At 34.1% G+C, this 21,607-nt stretch overlaps 3 protein-coding genes across 6 annotated transcripts; 1 reads left to right on the forward strand and 2 right to left on the reverse strand.

Annotated features, from left to right (window-relative positions):
* Positions 1-404: 404 nt before the first annotated feature.
* LOC115971757 (guanine nucleotide-binding protein subunit gamma 1) lies at positions 405-4,219 on the forward strand. The gene is made up of 4 exons (XM_031091786.1): positions 405-854; positions 3,424-3,476; positions 3,776-3,820; positions 3,914-4,219. The coding sequence occupies exons 1-4, from the start codon at positions 708-710 to the stop codon at positions 3,996-3,998; spliced, it is 330 nt and encodes a 109-aa protein (XP_030947646.1). The 5' UTR covers positions 405-707; the 3' UTR covers positions 3,999-4,219.
* On the reverse strand, positions 4,203-5,751 carry LOC115971756 (SOSS complex subunit B homolog). Of its 3 annotated transcripts, XR_004087347.1 has the most exons (3): positions 5,489-5,750; positions 4,426-4,918; positions 4,203-4,289 (listed from the first exon to the last, which is right to left on the reverse strand). XR_004087347.1 is itself a non-coding variant. In XM_031091785.1 (2 exons), exon 2 carries the CDS (start codon positions 4,893-4,895, stop codon positions 4,488-4,490), a length of 408 nt encoding a protein of 135 aa, XP_030947645.1. In that variant the 5' UTR covers positions 4,896-4,908; positions 5,489-5,751; the 3' UTR covers positions 4,329-4,487. The 3 variants fall into 3 exon arrangements, 2 of the variants coding, with proteins under 2 accessions (XP_030947645.1, XP_030947644.1); XM_031091785.1 differs by lacking the exon at positions 4,203-4,289 and having other exon boundaries at positions 4,329-4,908; positions 5,489-5,751; XM_031091784.1 differs by lacking the exon at positions 4,203-4,289 and having other exon boundaries at positions 4,329-4,918.
* A 1,732-nt stretch (positions 5,752-7,483) lies between these two features.
* On the reverse strand, positions 7,484-12,705 carry LOC115972271. Of its 2 annotated transcripts, XM_031092487.1 has the most exons (4): positions 12,323-12,705; positions 11,045-11,467; positions 8,359-8,595; positions 7,484-8,271 (listed from the first exon to the last, which is right to left on the reverse strand). In XM_031092487.1, the coding sequence occupies exons 2-4, from the start codon at positions 11,441-11,443 to the stop codon at positions 7,786-7,788; spliced, it is 1,122 nt and encodes a 373-aa protein (XP_030948347.1). In that variant the 5' UTR covers positions 11,444-11,467; positions 12,323-12,705; the 3' UTR covers positions 7,484-7,785. The 2 variants fall into 2 exon arrangements, with proteins under 2 accessions (XP_030948347.1, XP_030948345.1); XM_031092485.1 differs by having other exon boundaries at positions 7,484-8,595; positions 12,323-12,703.
* Between the last annotated feature and the right edge of the window lie 8,902 nt (positions 12,706-21,607).

A 21,607-nucleotide genomic window follows, 5' to 3' on the forward strand; every position in this document is an offset into this window, starting at 1 on the left:
TTAAGGTGGAAGACACTTCATTATAGATAACAAATCCGTCAAACCGTCCACCCTTGTACCTATCTTGCTCTTATTCTGAGTGGGTTTTAGGTGGGGAATAAGATAGAACACTCCTAATCTGAACTTGTCTTGCTTTTTTTACTATTATTTTCTATAGTAGGTCCATAGGATAATTAATAACAATTTATCAACTCAACATTTTACTAGTTTATTTTATTATTTTTTAAAGAAATTTTATTTTAGGTGTTGTTATCATTATTATTTTTGGTCTGGTTAACGGTTTAATCCGTCTCATCTAGAATGTTTGTGTGTATATAGAAATATAATTTATTTATTAATATACAATAATAATTATTTTTTTCATAAATTAAAAAATAAAAAATCTAAACTAATGCCTTTGAGGCATCCTTAACATTACTCTTATTTTTTATTTGTGGAAGAGGAAACTAAGACCAAAAGTAGGGACGGAAATCACAAAATAAAACTCAGATCTACAAGGTTTAGAGAGGGATAGGGGCATATACTATATATATATAAATATAAAATAAAGTAAACGTTAATGTTTGTTGAAACTGGAGACTGGAGACTGGGAATGAAAACAATGGGCAGGTGGGTTTCGGGATGAGCTAAGCTAGCTAGCGTAGTGTTTGTGTTGTGTGACTTGTGAGCTTGGATTGGGATTGGATTGGAGGAAGAGGAAGTAAGTAATGGCGTCTGAAACGGCTTCGTCGGTGGACGAAGTAGCCGTTGCTTCATCACCAGTAGCAGTAGGTGTAGGAGGAACTGATAACAGAGGCAGGCATCGGATTCTTGCTGAACTCAAGCGCGTCGAGCAAGATTCCAGATTTTTAGAGGTGTCACTTTCTTCTTCATTATTATTGTTGCTGTTTTAGCTTTGTTGGGTTTGGTTTTGAACTGGGTTTTGATGCATTTCCTTGTGTGACTATGATATTTTTGGTATTACTGCTTGTTTTGCTATGATGCTTGGAGATTTTTTTTTTTTTTTGGGGAGGGGTTGTGGGGGGGTTTGCTTTAATGGGTAGTTTTGTTTCTTAGTAAATTGTTCATTGGAAAAAGAAAGACCCCATTTTGTTTGTTTTGGTGTTAGGAGGTACTAAAAGATTAGGGGAAAAAGTAAAAGGAAAGAACTTTACACTTTGTTTAAAGAAGGGAAAAATGGTGTCTTTTAAAGAAATGGAGTGGAAAGCTCTGTTTGGGAGGAGGATAGGATGAAGGAAATGATGGTGATATTGCTTGAAATTGATTCAATTACAATTGGATTTCTTCCTTTTTAAGACTTGTGTGATCTTTATTTTGTGTGAGGTAAGATTTGAACAAAGCCCCATACCAATTACTAAATTACCATGACCAACCTGAGCATATCCTGCCACTTGGGGCTTGATGTCTCAAGTGGTAAGGGGTGGGCTGGAATTGCAGTGGATCTCTAGGTTCAAATCTTACTATGGTTGGTGGAACTAGTGCTGCCAGTCTACTTGTAAGCTTTTCTGAATGTTTATATGGTATTAATTTGAGAATTTGTGTAGAGTAGCTGTGGCTGTCAGTACATGTGTAAGATTAGCCAAAATAGGCTGCTTGCCTGGCCACTGGCTCTTTGATTGGAGCAATGGCTTTAGGAGAAGATGGCTAAAAGAAATTGCCCATTAACCCAGGTTTTTTGGGTACAAAATAGATGCATAAGCAAAACAAACAAAACTAAAGAATGTATGTTAGACTTAGACAGGTGATCATCATAAGTATATAGCTTGGCTGGTTGCACTGAACCAACAAGAAAGGTTTTTTCTTTTTTCTTTATATGATATCTCACCGAAATCATACTGCTTGAGCCTGTCAGATGCACCAAACCCATAGAGTGTATGATTTTTTAATAACTGGTACATTGTTCCCTAAAGCTCAACCAAAGCTGTTCATTGAACATCCATGCAATATTATGGAGCATCAGAACAATTATGTTGTGGCTCCTGAATGTGGGATGACTGAACCTTTTTTTCTGTCTCTATTGTTTTAGTTAAGCTGATAGGATGTGCAAAGCAGTTAAGTGATTGATCTTATCAATTTTCTGTGTCTGTATAACACATTGGGGCACACTTCAATTACTTACTTAAATTTTGCTTAGATGAGAGCACTTAAACTTGTGTTCTGAGTTGTTGGCAATGTTAAACTTTGGGATAAGAAGAGTTGTATGTAATATTTGAGCGCACTGTGTGGTGTAATGTCACAGGCTCATAGCATAAGCCCCTCAGGGCCAAATTAAGTTACTGAATAAAAAAGTATTGTTTTTTCTCTTCTGTAAGTTCCAATTTATAGTAAATGCTCTTGATTTTCTTCATACCCTTGGTCATTAATGCTATCTGATTTTTAGACTTTTGAATGGTCCCTATCTGGATTTTTAGACTTTCGAATAGTTCCAAGTTATACTCTTTATCCAAAAAAAAAGAAAGTAAATGCTCTTTATTTTCTTCATGTCCTTTAGTCATTGATGCTATCAGATTGTTAGACTTCTGAATAGTCCCTATCTGGTTTTCTATATAATAATATATGCAGGAAAGGCTCTGCTGAATATGTTTAGGTCTTGTTTTGTAGCACTGTTAGATCATTAAAAAATGTGTTTCTTGAACATTTATGGGTCTTGTTCTGGATATATTTTGCACTTCTCCAGCAATCTTATGTGTAATATCTAGTCTGAACTGTTCTTCATGTTCTATCAATATCTGTTTATACACTGCACAAATAGTGAAATTGGGAACAAAGGCTGTATGCCATGGGTACGTCCTCTTTGACAGTGACAATGCTTGCCAGTGATAAAGCAGTCCATTGAATTCTAGTACTTAGAAAAGCTATGATATTCATTAGTAGGGCAAAAGGGCTTCAATATTCTGTTGAACTGTCTTAAAGTTTCCCTATTCTAATATCAGGGTGGGCTTATGTTTTCAAAAAACTCATCTGCACAGTGAATTTTTAGAACAGATTTGAAAAACTAAAATAATAAAAACAGCAAACCAAACACCATCTGGGATACTCTTTTTTTTTTTTTTTTTTTAATGGCTACCAAACAGCCCGTTTGTCTGAATTAGAAATTCTAGCCATCTTATCTTTGTGGAGCTATAGGTTACTGTTTGGGGCTTACTTACCCTCATACGTATATATGCGCACATGCTTTGGTAGTATCTTTCAACTGACAAAAGAGACCAAAAGTAAAAGCCTTTATAGTTTGCTCTATTCATGCATATTAGATCCAGTTTACTAGTTGCTCTTGCAGATGGCAATGCAGTTTAGAACTATCTTTCTTATTTCTGCATTTTCAAGCTAACTTCAGCATAAGTCACTGCTGTGTTGTGCACTTGATTTCAATTTACATTTTATTCCTGATTTATGTTACCTGGTTTTTGCATGAATTGTTTCCAGGAAGAGTTAGAAGAGCTTCAAAGAACAGAAAATGTCTCAACATTATGTGAGGAGTAAGTATAAGAATCAATTCTTTTGAAAGGAAAAAAAAAGGATTGAATATAAGCAGTTTGCAAAATAGGCTGGTGAAGAGGAGATAGCATATTCTTTTCAGTCCAACAGGCTATAAACATGGTGGTGAAATTTCTTGTTTTGGTTGACTCGTTCAATTACCATTTACTGAAGAGCATATCTTCAATATTTTGCCAGCCCATTCTGTTAATTAAACACCTATAGCATGATTTATAAGCTCATAAACTGACTGCAATTTTTTATTTTGTATGATAATCTGTTTTTTGTGTTTGGCTCTCAGATTGTTGCGCAATATTGAAGTCATACCTGATCCACTGCTCCCACTGTAAGTTCTGCAAACCTTATCCCACTGTCTTACATACATACTACTCTTAGTTTGATATCCGAATGCATAGTCATCAATATATTTTTATTACAGAACAAATGGCCCCCTGAACCAGTTATGGGACCGATGGTTTGAAGGACCCCAGGATTCACAAGGTTGCAGGTGCTGGATTCTTTGATTAAAAGCAATCTAACATTCATTGCCATTTGTTGCGAGAGGCTTCAAGATGTGTACTTGAGAGAATTGTTCAAAAGTTACTGCACAGTTCTTATTTTAGCAAATGTTTGATCAAAATTTTCACCACGTCTGAGATTGAAATTTGTAGGTTGATCATACTGCATGTATAATTTACAATTTATTCATATAAAGTTTGTAAATGAAAAGTACCTAGTCTTCAAATTCTGTGATTTGAAACGGTTTGGGATGGTATATAAAGTTCCAGTTCTTCAAGTTCAAAGAGCTGAATGAGCTACAAATCAAGGCAGTTTCAGTGTTTCACTTTCTATAATTTTCAAATTCTACTATGCATCATTGATATATTGCTCAAAGGGATGTGAAACATGTAAGAAATAAATATTGTATTAAGCAAATTCAATTGGTCTCACCATTTATGGTGACCTTAATTGTAGTAAGGAGGACTATTCCATGAAAGCAAAAGGCTCAACAACTAAGGTATTGGTGGGAAAATGCGTGAATATGGCGAAATAACAGTCTTCTGCACAAACTTAGATTGACTTGGGTCATGAACCCATTCGATCTCGCTCATGTTGGGTGTCTCAACATACGCCATAGTGAATTCTCCCACCTTCTCTACCTTCCCTCTCTTGCCTGCCCTCAGTGCCCATTTTTTCCGGTTGTAAGAGAAAATTCCATCAGTCAGGTGGATAATATCACCCGGTTCAAAAGCATCACACTCATTCCCCCAGAACTGGAAGTGAACTGCAGCTGTCTCATCAGCCACAAGTGCCAAGCATGTCTTATTTTGCCCTTCCAATGTCTTGTGTTTGTTCAGAAGTATGAACTGTGTGTTTATGTCATTCTTGGCTGCAGGTACAATGTCTTTAAGAGAGAGCATCCTTGCTTTCTAACTGCAACAACCTAAAAAATCAAAGTGATAACTCCTGGTTGGCTTCATTTCAAATTATTTCATACCCAAGCTTTTCTCAACAAGAATTTATAGCAATTAACACTTATCATTCAAATGAGCAATAGATGTTCATATGGGCAGCAAGAAACTTGGATGTTGAGTCAAGAAAATGATGATTGAAAAAAATTCTATGAAGCAAAATGATTTAATCTTTTCCTGGGCATGTACTCACTCGGGATAAAATTATAAAATATTATTATTTGCACTTGGTGCTTGCTTATTATTGTGTCAGTGAAAGCATGAAAAATACTTGAGCGCAAAGAAGAAAGCATGAAAAATCAACATGGTTTAGCCAACAATGTTTTACAAGAACATCAATTTAGCTCTAGCTAAAATAGTAGGATCAGTTTATTATGATGACAATTAACAACAAAGGGGCAGGCTATTACAAGCAATTTGATACTAGTAATTCATTGGGTCATTTTTTCGAACAGTTAGCATGCACACCCATAAAAAGATTGCAACTTATGAAATAGCGAAACTGTAAATTTTAGTTTGAATAAAGAGAGAGTGATGCATACAATTTGTTGAGTCTCTTCCAAGGTATATTGGACACCGGTTGAGGCAATCTCCAATTGGGGTCGAAATGCGAACCTTATTTGACTACTTTTTCTTATGGTAGGTCCGTGGGAATTTACAGCTTAGGTACCCGCTAAAAAAGCACTATAAACGGCAGTCATATAACTTGAGAGGTTGAAAACGCCAGGTCGTTTGGGATTCGGGGTATCAGTGACGTTGAGGGTTTTGATGATAAATGTCACGTGATCTCTGTGTCTGGGATAAATTTAAAGGGTGTGACTGGATTTTTTTTCTGCTCAGATATAAAATTCTACTATGTACTGAGGACTTGAATCTCGACTTTCACTATGTTATATGGGCGCGCGGTGGTTTGGGTGGATTTTTCTTTTTACTTCCTATGATGAGACTATTTTTCTAATGTTTGATAAAATTTGTCATATTGAAATACCAAAACTCGGTGTATCATACTGGCAGGTAGTTAAATGCTAAAAGTTGTCTAATATGATTTGTAATGGGCAATGGGCTTGGCCTCTAGTAATATCAGACCAATTTCAATCATAATCAAGTTTCAATTTCCATCATTTCCCCCTTCTTTTTTGCGTACCAAACATTAAACTCAGGAATTTCTTTATTACTACCCCGTACACAATGACATGGTGGGCATATTTCAATGTTTTTAATGACGGGCTGATTTAACGCAATTGCATTTTGGAAGGCTTAAATTTCACTATACTACAGAGCATACAGTGTGGAATGACGATAAACTTTAAAGGCCATTCAAATTATTTTGACACTTAGTTGGAAAAGGTTTATATATATTGATAGTTGAGATGAGAGATTTGAGCTACAAGACTTATGTCGTTGGAAAATGCTTGCTTCATATTTAGCAAAGCATTTAGGGTCTGTTTGGATAGGTGCAATTCATTGAAAATGAAGAGGATGAAGCATGAAGCATATTGAAGACATCTCTGGCACAGTAATTGAGAGAAAGAAGAAGACTGTTTTGAGAAATTAGCCGTTAGTGTTGCGCACCATTTTGTGAGAAATCTCCTCTGCATTTCGTGGGTCAGATGAGTTTAATAGGAATATCACAGGTTTTTAAAACAAAACGCACCGTTCAAAATTGTAGCAACGCGTGTTGTGGGTTATGAACAATACACGCATGCCCACTATTTTATTTAAACGGTGCGTTCAGCCAAATGTTTATGCGTTTTTTCTGAAGTTGCTGCGTTTATCTTTGTGGGCATTGTAGCCATGGGTCCCACTGTTTAAAACGCAAACACAGACGTGGTTTGATTTTAATGCAATTCAAACTCACTTTTTTGAAGTATAATTTTTTTTATCTTCTTTCTTAATGCGCCTTTTTCAAACAATCTCAATTTAGGCATATTTAGTGTGCATTTGGATTGAGATGAAAAATTAAAATTATTTTACTATTCAATTTATTTTTGCTACTATTCATAAACCCTACTGCACTTTTTGGTACTATTCATTGACTCAACTGTACTATTTCAACTAATTTTTATCTTTATCTACAGTACTTTTAGCAATAAATTTTCAGTTTCAGCAAAATAAGCAGTATCCAAACACACTCATTGGCCTTGTCATGATGAGTTGGTTGAATTCTTGAAGGCTAATGGTTTGAATCCAAACGGTTCTAATGAATGGCTTCCCACATTCGATATCCCAGAACAATATTGCACAATTCGTGCAGTACAATTTCATCAACCAAGGGCTTTCTCAGCCAGACATTTCTTTGTAATTCCATTGTTGTTTATGAAAGGATAACAAACAATTGCCTCAAGTATAGTGGAAACTGCTAAAATCTATGTTACCTCTAAAGTACAAATTATATGATTTTGAGACATAGATTTACCTCTGTAAAACCAGTAGCTACTGGCAAATGCTGAACAGTAAGGAGGATTAACTGAACAAAATCTAAAATCATTAGATATTGGCAAAATATATCTTGCAGTGAAATGTCAAACTCAGCAATCAAGACGTAATCAAGTAAAGCTTGAAGAATATCAATTGGAAACGTATTACAGCCTAATATACAGAAAGGAGAGAAAAATTGTTAACTTTACAACTATAAGAACTGGATTTATGTCTAGGGGCAGTTTCTAAAACCAAAAGTCAATTCCTCTCGAAAAGCTAAAAAGCTACACAGATTTACAATGGAAAAGCTCACCTAAAATACTCGTGAAGTTATTTGAGAATTGGCTGGATTGTCTGTTACCAATTCTATGGCCATTGAGTTTCAGCTCATAGCAGGACAAATGACTGATAATGGCAATTGTTAACCAACTTGAGTGGATAAAAGGTGCCGAAGCTGGAGTAAATGTTCTTCATTTGAAATGTGAAGTGAGAGGCGAAGATTTGTTAAGAGGGACTCTTGCTCCCAGCTAAGGGGACCTGAAGCATACAGTGCCTGCACGGTTGAGTTATAAGCTTGAAGCTCTAATTTATGGACATCAACTTCCAGTTTGTGTCTAGGAGATGGGGGTGAGTTTCTTTTGCTGACCAAAGGTGGAAATGATGACTCAGCATCAGAGTTGTCGAGAATAATTTCCACATGGTCTCCTGAATTTTCACCAGGATAGTCATCGTAAGCATTCAAACTACAGCTAGCAATAGAGCATTGGTCGCTACCCTCACTAAACAAAGGCAGTATGCTAGTATTATGTATCCAATTGTTTGTTTCTTTTTTCATTTTGGCATCCATCTCAATAGATTTATTCCTGGATTTCTCATCCACCCGTACTTTTGGAGAAGGATCATCTACCTGCATAAAGAAGCAATGATTTCTCATAAGGGGCTGGTCACATCTTCTGGCACTTGTGCTTGATTTTCTTTTCTTGCAGCTTCTTACCCTTGGGTCCTCAGAGGATGGTGGTTCATAACAATGGATATAACTTCTCTTTGAGGTTCTTGCAGGGAGACACATTTCATTATGGTTATGCTTGTCTTTAAGATGTTTCTTTGCATCTGCTACTCTTAAATGAATTCCTTGATGAATAGCTTGTGGTGGAGCCCTACAAATCAAGCTTCCAGGTTGTTCTGAATAATCTTGCGTGTGATTGTTCCCAGTCTGTTTATTTTCTGTAAACTGTAAGCACACGTGCTTAGATGTCAGAAACTGTACTAAGTCCCACAAACCAGCAAAATAAAGAAGTTAACTAGCTATTGTGACGAGATAGCAAGCAACTATTGATCCTTGAGAACTACAGAATTATTGAAAATTTCTGCTGAAGCCAACAGGAGCAATGTGCTCCATCTGAGAATACTTCTCCCACATTGGTAGCAGTTATTTGGGCCTGTTCTCATTCATCTAACATAGGGAATAATAGGATTTCAAATCCTAGAAGTATGATGTAGATAGCAAGAACAGCTTGCTCCAAGCCAATTTGAAGCAAATCTTTATGAAACTTGTTCAAAAAGGATTGTAACATTTCAAATTTTTTAAACACGTATTCCTTTTCCTTCCATATTATGAGTATGATATTAACATATCAGCAATTAATGCTAAGCGCATAAACACTTCCAGCCAGATAATATATGTAAAATACAACAGAGTGAAATTAATCTCACAAAAGGGACCTAATTGTTTGCAGATATCATGTGACAGTACACATAAAAATTTGTCAATAAGAAGTGAGATAGCATCCAAGTCCCAAGGGTGAAAGCACAAACAGCTTGTTATATCAATAAAGATTACAGGCACAGACTTATTTCCTCTTTAAATCAAAATACTTTCAATAAATTATATTTAGTAAATTAGTGATGTAAGAAGAAGAATATATTCTACAACAGTTGACAACTCCTTTTCTTCTTTTTTCAAAAATCTCAAGGAAATGATATGTTGTCATTGGAAGTTTGTTGATCCTTAACTTAAGTTGTTTCATCAACTTATACAAGGATTAGTAGGCACAAAATAAATGATAATCTTCAAATCTAAGTTAGTACATTGAGATACCCAAACATAGTATGGGATATATGCCAATTTGGCAACATTGAAATTAAAGTAAGCTGTGCATAAATGTTAAGGGATGTTTGTATTCATTAATTAGAATACAAATCTCATGTAACAATTACTAAGAATACTCATTCAAGCTGCACAAAAGCAATTTTCTAGAGCAAGAGTAAGACAACTCCACTCCAAAACTAAATAGGGGTGGTGTGAGGGATACGCCCAAATCTCATTTAGTTGGGTTGGGATAGGTTGTGCACTCCTATGGCAAATGGTGGTTTAGGGATAAGGAATATTGCTACCATCAATAAAACCTTATTGGGGAAATGGCTGTGGCAGTTTGGGGTTGAGGAGACAAGGCTTTGGAGGTGAGTCATGGCTATGAAATTTGGGGAAGAATGGGGGGATGGACGTCTAAGTTGGGTAGGGGTTCTCATGGTTGTGGTCTTTGGAGGAGTATTAGAATGGAATGGGAAGCTTTTAGCCCCTACACTCAGTTTGAGGTTGGGGTGGGGAATTGGGTGGGGTTTTGGCACAATTGTTGGTGTGGTGAACAACCTCTCAAAGTGTTTTCCCAGTATTGTATGAGGTTGCCATTGATAAGGAGGCATCCATGGAATCTTTATTGGTGAGGCAGCAGCTAGGGGAGGGGAGGAGTTGGGACCTGATGCTCTTCATGATTTTAATGATTGGGGAGTTGGATTCAGTGGAGGTTTTCTACATATTCTGGAATCTAATAGCCCTGCTATTGAGGGTGGGGACCGTGTGAAGTGGAAGTTGAAGAAAAAAATGGGGACTTTGATATACATTCTTCTTATTATGTGTTAAGAGGGTCTTCCTCTATCATCTTTCCTTGGAAAGGTATTTGGGGGGTTAAAGTCCCTAGGAAAGTGTCCTTTTTTATTTGAACAATGGCATGGGGGAAGATACTTACTGGAGACAATCTGAGGAGAAAAGGTTTATCTATTGTGGGTTAGTGTTGTATGTACCGGTGTAGTAGGGAGAGGACCATCTTTTGATTCATCATGCGAAGGCTTATCAATTGTGGTGTTTTGTCTTTAGATCATTTAGGGTTTCTTAGGTTTTACCAAAAAGGGCGCTACACTCATTTGACATTTGAAATTTGACATTGTCATATTTTATGTGGTTTATTTGGAGGGAGCATAATAACCACACATTTGAGGATGTGGAGAGTTTTGAGAATCAGCTTCTTACCTCATTCATCAGCACTTTGTTTGATTGGTCTTGGGCTCAGGGACTCACATCTAGTGATTCCCTTCCAACGTAAATAGACTCTTCTTTCTTGTACATAGATTTTTCAGTTTTTATTTATTTTCTTTGTACTTTTTGGCTGTTTCATGCAAAGTCTTTTATTAATAAAATTGTTCTTACTTATCTGGAAAAAAAAAAATAGTATACAAGTAAATGTTTAGAACATATGCATGACAAAAAAGATGATAAGAAGAACCCAAAGAAAAACAGTGAAAGAGGAGAACCAAGGGCAAACCAACAGTAAACAGAAAAAGATGCAGCTAATGATACAGAACTGAAAAGGCATTTTATATAAAACTTGAAAAATGTCCCCTACCTTCCCAACCACTGACCACTTATTGTTATGCCAAGCTTGTCGAATCCTTAGATTAGATTTGTGAAACTCTCTCAGCTGAATGGACCCAAACAACCTCACAACAAAATGAACATTCTTCAGTACCTTGACAATCTTTGCAACCCTCCAACATTGAATATCAAACACCTCTGCTATATCACCAACCTTCCATCCTTCCCCCTTCTCAATTGGAGGCCAAGGCCTAACATCCTCCCCATGCACTCTCTCCACAACTGGCTCTCCTTTGTTGTTTATTACTCCCTTGTACCTAACAATGCAGTTATTGCCATCTGCTGAAGCTACTATGCCGGGAAACCAGCAGCCACAAGGATCTTTTTCTTTCTTTAACACCTCCACCAAATTCCCCTCCTTGAACCTCATTTTTATTTTCTATCTAGCTTGAAACTGAAAAATCCAAACAAAATAAGTAAATAAACTATGGGAACCGTATAAGAATTTGGAACATTCTTAAGCAAGTATATGACTCAAAATAAAGATTCTGCTATACCCACCCACCACCAAAAAAAACCCAGGAAGTTCAATTTTGCTACAGAAGATTGATGGATCCACAAGGTTTTTGAGCTTCTAAAGCAGTGAAAAAGATTTGAATTTTTATATTGCTTTCCATTTTTACATGTTGAATCATTTCATAAGGTCAAAAATAGTTAATCCTAAAGAACTTTCTACCATAAGGGAGTATAGCAACCGACACAAACAAGAAACATCACGATTTCCAAAGTCCAAACAAATTAGCAACAAAAAGAACTAAACTTCCAACATTCTATGCCATTATAGGAACTCAAAACTGAGATCTATGCATTCAAACTCTTTCCTTTAATTAAGACAAAGATTCTATGCCAAAATTAGACAAGAAACAAAATGAGGACAGCAGAAATCTAATCCGATAGAAGAAATAAGTCTTTGTAACTTCAAAGATATTGCACAGTATACCTTTTTTTTTTCATCATCATCATCTTCTTCTTCTTCTTTATTTGGAAGTATTACTCAAAAAAAAAAAAAAATTAAAAAAAAAAAAAAAAAACTACCTCACTAAAAAAAAAAAAAAAAAAAAAACCACCTACCCATAACATAAAACTTTGCAATTATATTAAAGAGCTTGTGAAACTAAGATATCAAACAAAGTCAAAATGACCCACTTCAGATTTTGGACTGAAAAACATAGTGATCAAGGCAGAATTCATGAAAACAAAGAAGGTAAAAAAATTTACTTTTTGAGAAATTAAATTGAAAGGGACTGACCTGGGAGTGAAGGTTGAAAACGAATGGGACAAAGCCTGTTCTTGCTGTGCTCATGACCACAACTTCTTTACACAGAATGGTTTTTGTTGTGTGTGTGTGTGTGCTCTCTTTTATTTATTTATTTTTAATTTTTAGATAATCAAAATTTCCAGCAAGTTAAAAACCCAATTGCAGTTTGGTATTATCACGTAATTGTCTCTCACATAAAACATTTGACATAGTTACCAAAGAAGTAATTGTATCCTACATGAACTTGTAAATGGAACATCAATATCCAATACGGTATCTTCCGCTTTAGTTGCGTTTTGGACAAACCTATGTAACCTTAAATCTATATTGATGGTGATTAATGGAGATGATTGATAACGGACCCAACTCATACCAGAGCTGACCCAGTTATAATATATATTTCAATAAATTTAGTCACATTATAGCACTTAGATAAGAAGAATGACATATTCCACGTCCTCCCCGTCTCAAAGAGGTGATGGATGATGGGCCGAGAACGGGTTTTGCTAGTCTTATCTTGAATATGGATTTATATGTACTCATAGCACGATATCTCAACTAGCAAAAGTTGTCTATGGTTTAACTCTTTTCTTTTAGTATAGCAATCTTAACGTGATGGTCACTTTACAAATAAAAAGTTCTTATGAAGTAGGAGGTAAGAGTTGGGGTTCAAGTTCTCAAGAGAGAGTTTCACACACATATACAGTTAGATTAAGTTAGAGTAAAATTTTATCTTATATCTACAAAAAAAAAAACTCTCATCTTTTTCAACTATCGAATTATTATATTTTCTTTTGTTACCTCTCATTTCTATAATTTCTTTTATATATTGTATTTCCATCTCAAACCATTTGTCTCATTAAGAGGGTTGCACTTTATACACCACTTACTAGAGTTTGCTACATATTTTAATTTTCTTTATTAATCCTTGGTTAATTTATAAAGGGGAAGGAAAAAAAAAAAGATATATGACAAAGTGTGATTGGTCTACTCCTAATAAAATTCTCCTTATTGCCATCCAAACTTAAATCTTGCGGCGTGGGGGATGAGGGTTAATTTTCCCCCCCTGAATTGGGTATGGATTTGGGATTGGGTCTAGGTGGGGGCCAGGTAAAATTTTTAAAAATTTATTTCACAATTACTAACGTAAGTTATTGTAATTGATTCATAAGAAAAGTGGTGTTAATAATAGTAAACCTAAATAAAATCGATTTTTCTTCAATTATGATTTATTGCCTTAGCAAAAGTGCATGTATATATATACCTTTATACGGAATTTGACTTCATGTAACAAACGCTTGTAGTCCAAGAAAATTATAATGTTTTTTTTTTAAAAGATAAAAAACACTTTTTTAATGGTGATTTCAAACACACTTTTTTTTTTCTAAAACATTTTTTCCTTGTTTTAAATGAGGTATTAAAAACTCTTTATTTATCTAAATGTTCAAGGTGTACAATCTCAATCCCACACGTATTAAGCAATCATTGACATAAAATTTTCAAAGTTAATCTTAAAAAATTGATTGGACAAACCTTGAACCTTGAGTGAGAATACGGTCCTTAATTCTTGTAAGTAGAGTGTGTCTAACTTGTTCATCTCAAGAATAATTCCGATCTAATCCCATATCAAACCGAGCTTAAGAAAACAGATTTGTTTCTAGCGTTTGATTGATCTCCATATGATTCTGGGTGCAAATGTTGGCCCAAATCCAAATGTATTGCATATCTAACACTTCCTCTTCGTGCACGTTACGGGAATTCAATTCAGTAATGGTGGAACAAATCAAGCTAGAAAAATAGAAATTAAATAAAAGGGTATTGTTTGTAGCACGGAATTAATTCCCACGTTTTTCTCACTTTTTTTTTTTTTTTCTTTTTGTGAGAAACAAGTTGTTCTCACTTTGTACACAAAATTGAAGAATTGTATGCATAGGATCCGTGTGCTACACTTATATTATTATTATTATTATTATTATTATTATTATTTATAGGATATATTTATTATTTATTATTGAATTTGAAGTCCTTATATTAAAAACTCTTTAAATGATTTTTTTTTTATATTTTTTATTGAGGAAACTTAAAATGAAACATCTTGGGTATCATATGATGCCATTGGCAGCATGTCAGGTGTCATTATCTTGAGTGGGTAGTAAAAGATAACAATAATTAGCTATGAGCTCATTCTCAAAACCCAAAAAAAAAAAAAAAGCTATGAGCTATAGTGAGGAAGCATGGTATCTGACCAAAATTAGAAAGGAAAAGACAAAAAGGTCAGATTGTATGTAAATGAAAAGTGATGAGCTTATGGTGATGATGCTGATTGCTGATGACTTTTCCTTTTCTTTTCATTTTAATTTTCTTTCTTTTTCTGGGCCTTGAGGCAAGGCAACTCTGAATTTGTCTAAAACTCAAAAATGAAAGTGCTTGCTGATATGATGGCCTATTTTATACACACTTAAAAATTAAATTACAAGCCTATGCACCATATTTAAGCCCAAATATGTACCTTTTATAATATACATTGATGAATAGTAGGCAGGTAGGCCCAACAAGTTCAAAAAAGGGCCCAACTATTTAATTGACTTGCGGCTTCATTTTTTTCCCCTTTAAATTATGTTTGCGGCCATGTTTTGTAAAGACAAAATTCTATCTGCACAATGCACAACTTGCATACAAGGGACAAGAAAAGTTGAAGACGAGAAATTTTTTGGGACTCGTTCAAATTTAACCACCTCTAGTTTCCTTGTTGAATTGTTTGTATTTAGATTTTCGGGAAAATATACTATCCTAACTCAACCTTTATTTTGTTTTTTATTTTTTGAGAAAAGAAAAAGGAGACTCGCGTGTGGCAGTCATTATCCCACGTCCCACGATACAGTTGGGTAAGCCCATAGATACTATCAGCTCGAATTGGAGCTAGAAACTTTGAACCCACACACACCCCAGGCTCTATTGGTTTCTAGGACTTCCAGAAATTGCAAGTACAATCCTATGAGAACTCAAACCTGGGATTGGTGAAAGTACAGCAGTCACCTACCAGTTGTTGGATACTATCAGCTCGAATTGGAGCTCAGAAACTTTGAACCCACACACACCCCAGGCTCTATTGGTTTCTAGGACTTCCAGAAATTGCAAGTACAATCCTCATGAGAACTCAAACCTGGGATATGGTGAAAGTCACAGCAGTCACCTACCAGTTGTACCACACCCACTGGTGGTACCTTTATTTTATTTTATTTTTAATCATCTATCTTTGATTGATTAATAAATTTTATATTCAGAATCCTTCGCCGAAATTATTATTAAAAAAAAAAAAAAAAAGGAGCCAAACCTCTAGTGGCAAACTCTTTTTTATGGTAAGCAAAAAAGGAATCATATTGAAAAACTTTGTGCAACTTTTTATAAATTCGTTGTATATCAAGATATAACAATGATTTATAATCCATACAAGATCTTCTGGCATGTAAGAGAATTGGTTCAATTTTTTTTTGCACGAATTTTTAAGGATAAGATAAGTATGTGAGAAGCGTCGTAAACCTTTGCAAACAGTAAAGAGACAGTTCATGCTACTAGCTTATACTGTACAATTAAAATATAAAAGTTACATGAATTTTGTTGTAGGGACACTTAAGTCATGTTTTTGTATTTGTTTTATTTTATTCCTAATTTTCATAATAGAATGTATGTTGTAGATGAATATTCATTGTTCTAATAGTCTTCTTTTAGTCATTCCCATCTTTTTTGTACTTTATCTCGATACATCATCTTTTTCTATATATAAGAGATACAATTCATTTGTAAAGAGTAGCGAATACAATAATATTACTACTTTTTTCTATATTGTGTCAGATTTCTTTTTTATTTTCTCTGTCTGTAATTGGTATTAAAAGAAAAAAGAAAGAAAAATTAGAATAGCCAAATTTTACTTCAGTCTTTTTTCGACTGAAAATTTTACTTCATTCTTGAACTCTGATTAAGTCCACAAATCGTTGGTTTTGAACTGGCTCACTTTTTAGTATTTCACGTCCATGAGCTTGTTGCTAATTGCTTTATTCATGCAGGCCCTTTTTGAGCAAAAAGGAAATGAAGAACCTACTAAACCAGGCCTTTTTGAACTGCATGCGTACCTATCTCTATATAGGCAGCCCTTTTTGAGCATTTCACTTCCAAGAGCTTGTAGCGAATTGCTTTATTCATGCAGCCCACTGATGTTTATGATGTTTTTTGATTCTAAGGTACCTAGTCAAGGCCCAACTCAATAAGGTTGATGCAAAAGCAGTGGTCACTTTACTCAACTCCCATGGTTCTTCTCTTGCTTCATATCACCAATGCAGCACTTTGATCATTGATTGCAGGTCCTCCTCCAGCTTTTTTAGCAAGTCTCATATTCACCACATCTTTTGTGAAGGAAATCATTGCAAGGACCTTTTCATCAAGATCTTCTATTAATAATAGCTTTATTTTGTATTTGCATCCTCCTTCTTTTATTTTGTATCAATTATTAACGGATACTTGAGGTGTTTTTTACCCTAGACTTCGTATTATTTAACTTGTTTTAATTAAATTTCCTCATGTTTGAAAGTAAGAGATACACTAACCCACCCAACCCAATCCAACCCAACAAAAAAAAAAAAAAAAAAAAAAAAAAAAAAATAGGAGAAAGAATGCATTTGGGCAATTATAATTGTAAGAGGTCCATATTAAAAACAGTTGTATTCAATCTTCAAACTATATAGCCAAGTATACTTAATTTCCTCCTATAATTATAGAGGACAGTGGACACACAACAAAGGATGAGTAATTGTGGGTAGGATTTCGTTCTAATGTTCTAGTATATTGGACAAGATATTAGTCTAGTGTTCTAAAATATTGGGTGCAATATTAATATGACAGATCTTTAAAAATGGTCATGTGCTAGCTATTTCTATGCTGCATCCAATATATTGGACAGAGAACTTTCACCCGTGTAGGTATAAAATTTGTGAAATGGGAAAATTAATATTCAATTATTTATTTTGAGATATAGAGAGAAGTAGACAAAATATGCATGATTGCATGGAATGATTTTGGATGAAATTGCGCCGTATTTGAATTGAGCCTATAATCTAGTGAGTAGTGACTACTGACTAGTATCAACGAGATAAAGACAATTCCAAATTTAAAATTTTTAGCATTCGGCTTTCCGTACGGCACTAATCTTAATATATATTATTATTGGATAATGAGGAATTTGAAATTCCTGTCTCGATTTTGGCCCCCTAAAATAAAGCACATTTGCACTTTTAAGTAACTTTTACATTACATCTATTTTAGCTATAGTATATTTTACAACAAGCATAGCCACTGCTAGAAGCTAGACTAATAGGAATTTTTTTTGATGCATAGAGTCATAGACTAATAGGTATTAACACAGGCTTTAACCCTTCCACAAATTTAGGGCCGAATGAGCTAAAAACAAAAACACAATACGGTGGAGGGGGATAATCTATTTCATGAAAGAATTACACTAGTGTTTAGCGTATTATTCACATTTTTTTAGGTGGTAAAGGTTCTGATTTGTATAACGTATTTTACATGAGCCTATTATTAAAATTATTTTTATTAACTTGTTATGTAATAAGTTATGAAAAAGCAATTTGTGTATTGTTTTATCTCAAGTATTTACACCACAACTAGGCAATTCAAATGATAAAGTTCATCCTTACAAAAAACTTAAAACCTTAAGCACCATGTAACCAAAGTTGATTAATATCATATGTGGCTTGTTTATATTGGCTTATTTTTCTTAAAAAATATAAATTAGATAAAAGCATAGTTATACACTTATTATTATTTTTAAAAAGGGGGGAGTTTTAAAAAGTAAAAACTTACCTAACTAAATAACTCGAATAATCTATATTTATATATTATTTAATCATTTGTTGTTGCTACGCTCCTATTGAGCTACATTAGTGTAGCATTTCGGTCCACTTTGGTCCATTCAGTATATTTTGGTCCATTCAGTATATTCGGTCCATTTAGTCCATTCATTCCCCTTGTGTCCAATTTGGACTATTCGGTCCAATTTGGTCTGCTCAGTCCATTCATTTCCCTTAAGTCTATTTCGGTCCAATTTGGTCTACTTTTGTCCTTTAGCTCCACTATGGTCCATTCGGTCACTTCAATCCAATTTGATCCATTTTAGTTCACTTTGGTCCATTCGGTGCACTTAAGAATGATCAAAAATAAGTTAAGGTTGAAATTATATATTCTAAATCCAAATTTATTAAGGAAAAATGAAAGGAACCCAAACGAAGTGAGGTTGCTCATTTTTTCAAAAGCTAGGTAAGTGCATGCTTGTTTAAAGATGCAAAATTAACCTAAATCAAAATAAAGTCACAAAATCTTGTCATAGGAAGAGGTCATAATTTGATTTTCCTTTTATTTTTATAAGTCAAAAGACAGCAACGTGATCAATTTATAAATTTTTGATAACAACTACTTATCCTAAAGATAGCAATTGTAGATTGAAGTTGGGCAATTCTTGTTAGCCAGAAAATTTTCACCCCTCTGATCCAAAAAAATAACAATAGTGTTATATGTTCAATAAGCCTTATATAATTTAGTATTAAGAAACGCAAAATACGATGGAATCCAAATTGGCCGGCAAGCATAAAGTATGAAAACGAGTAATTCTAAAGATAGTATTATATGGATAGGTTATACCTACTCTAGTATGCTTAGTTCATTGTCCTATGAAGCTCCGTCACCTGCTGATAGTGATAGTTAACTTTGAACCTAGAGAAAATAAATTTTTTAAAATAACAATAGGAGGATATAATTTGTTACAATCAAAATTAATTAATTTTTAAAACCAGAACATTGCGTCATCATTATAAACAAACAAAAAATGTATTGATATTCGAACACTTAAACGGTATAATATTTATAAAGCAATTAAACATTGCTATTAAATTCTCTAAGTTATGATTACATTAAGGTTAATCTCAGCAAATTATGAGTTATATCACGGTGCCTCCATGTGATGGAGGGCATTCATCGATGAGAAAGCTCACTACTTTTGGCGGATTAGCTACGCTTCCCAAGCAAAGTGGAAAGTGGAAACCAACCCCACACCACGTTCCATTTCATTTTTTTTTTGTAAATGCAGATTAACCCAATCTCAGTCTCTGCAAAGTGCAAAGCTTAAACACCGTTTTAAGCATCTCTTTTTACTATCAAGTTCACTTTGTCATTCTTGTTGGCCCCATTGATTAAAAAGGGACAGTCTTAATCCATTGTCTTGGGAGAATTAATGAACGATATAATGTGCATGCAAGTCCCTAGCATCCATTTTTGCCTCTGCCTCGTTGCTCTTTGAAGTGCTTTCCTTTCAATATTTAAAGCAAGCTTGAACATCATAGAGTCATAGACCTCTAGCACTTTTAAGTGCAACTTTCTTGCATTAGTAGCGTGTCATGTTTCAAAAACATGGTTTATCTTAACGGATGCCCTTAGCTGATCTATTAATAAACTATTTTAGAAAATTTTGATACTATTTTTAGAGAAAATATAAAAAACTGTCAAAAAAATCAGTTTTTTTTTTTTTTTTTCATAAAAAGTTTTTATTAATATTTTCTAATTAAATCATAATTGCATTCAAATACTAAGGAGTTTAATCTACCTTTGAGATCAATCAGGACATGCCCTATATACAAGGGTCACATTGGCATTAATCTAATTATGCAATAACACACACAACAACAACCAAAAAAAAAAACCTAGCCAACTCTCTCCAAGTTGATAACATATATCCTACCTTTATCGATTAATGCATCCCCGCTGGCAACCAAATATCATAACAAAAAACCCTAAGTGCCACCTTCACCTTTGCCTACTCTCTCTACCTAAACAACTTGGAGATGGTATCTTGTGTGCCCACACTGCCCACTCCATAGAGCAAGCACATAAGATAATTCCTGCCAAACTTGGGCTAGTTTCTACTTCCTTCTAACCATGATCCTTTTGCAAAATTAAGGGAAAGTTAATATTTCCTAGGATATATGCAGTAAGAAATTCACATTCAAAGCATTTAATCTTGTTTGAAGGGATAGATTAATTAACGAAAACTGTAGACCTAAATCGATTTTTAGTTTTTGAATGATATTATTAATGTGAATGATAACTGTGACATATGATTGCTTCACGTTGCTTGATTATGATGTTAAATCTAAATATTAATAACAGATTAGAAGATAGATAAGGGGCAAGATCTAGCATAAAAACATGCTTGTGTAAGATGGATGTCATTATCATGTGCAAACTCTTAGTCTTATCCTCTCTCACTCTCTCAAATTTTTGAACAGATAAATATGTCATGTGCATGTTAGCTAGGAGAAATGTGCTTTCACTTTTTTGGATATTTGTGAAATTCGGACCCTTGTTTGAGCTTGACTATTATTCCATATATCTAGTACTTAAGGAATGAGAATAGAATTCATATTCTATCAAGGAAAGAAGGATTTGCCTTCCCTACTACATGACAAAGACGCCAACTAATCATCCAGATTTTAAGATGTACTTTGTTTCAATAATTCTAAAGAATAAGAAGGTATTAAAATAAATTTACTTTCATTTTGACTCAATATTATTATTCCTCATTGCAGATTCATTGTCTTATGACACAAACTAGTCCAACATTTGTTGATTTTTGACATAACTGAAGGTTTTAAAAAACACTTCTATATGTATAGAATTATATATTTTTTGCAAACTACAACCTTAGGGCCTAAGCTTTTGTGTCGAATTTAGTTCTTTCTAGCTAAACATGCAAAATATCACTTCTAAGCATGGTGTTAAAATATAAAGAACAAGAAATATAAAAAGATATAAAGATAGCGGAAGTAAAAGAATTAACGCGGTTCGATTATGTCTACAACAAAAAAACTCTTTAATACAGATCTTTATATATTTTAAGGAATACATTAAATTTAGTACGGTAATCCTAAAACCACAAATAATTCATGATATCATAAAACAACTATAGCTCATAGTATTCTATAAAAAGTTTGGGTAATATATTCTAGCACAAGCAACGACTAAGCTGAAATCAGTAGGTATGACTGATAATCATAATAGTATATTTTCTCGACCTAAACTATTAGTTCTAAAGATATTGAGCTCAAGAGCCTCTCATTTTTCTAAGGGTTGTGTTAACAATAGCTTTTTATACATCTTTTTCACTTTTTGCAACTTTTTGTCATTTTTGATAATTTTTTAGCAATTTTTTTTTAT

The sequence above is a fragment of the Quercus lobata genome, chromosome 12, assembly GCF_001633185.2.
Source record: "Quercus lobata isolate SW786 chromosome 12, ValleyOak3.0 Primary Assembly, whole genome shotgun sequence".
Lineage (NCBI taxonomy): Eukaryota > Viridiplantae > Streptophyta > Magnoliopsida > Fagales > Fagaceae > Quercus > Quercus lobata.

Bases quoted from the DNA above. Each gene is read 5' to 3' on its own strand.
- LOC115971757 (XM_031091786.1), top strand. From the start codon at position 708: ATGGCGTCTGAAACGGCTTCGTCGGTGGACGAAGTAGCCGTTGCTTCA. The intron at 3,477-3,775 runs GTAAGTATAAGA...TTTGGCTCTCAG, and splicing joins GTCTCAACATTATGTGAGGA to ATTGTTGCGCAATATTGAAG. The intron at 3,821-3,913 runs GTAAGTTCTGCA...TTTTTATTACAG, and splicing joins CCTGATCCACTGCTCCCACT to AACAAATGGCCCCCTGAACC.
- LOC115971756 (XM_031091785.1), bottom strand. From the start codon at position 4,895: ATGCTCTCTCTTAAAGACATTGTACCTGCAGCCAAGAATGACATAAAC.
- LOC115972271 (XM_031092485.1), bottom strand. From the start codon at position 11,443: ATGAGGTTCAAGGAGGGGAATTTGGTGGAGGTGTTAAAGAAAGAAAAA. The intron at 8,596-11,044 runs GTAGGGGACATT...GTGTGCTTACAG, and splicing joins AGTGGTCAGTGGTTGGGAAG to TTTACAGAAAATAAACAGAC.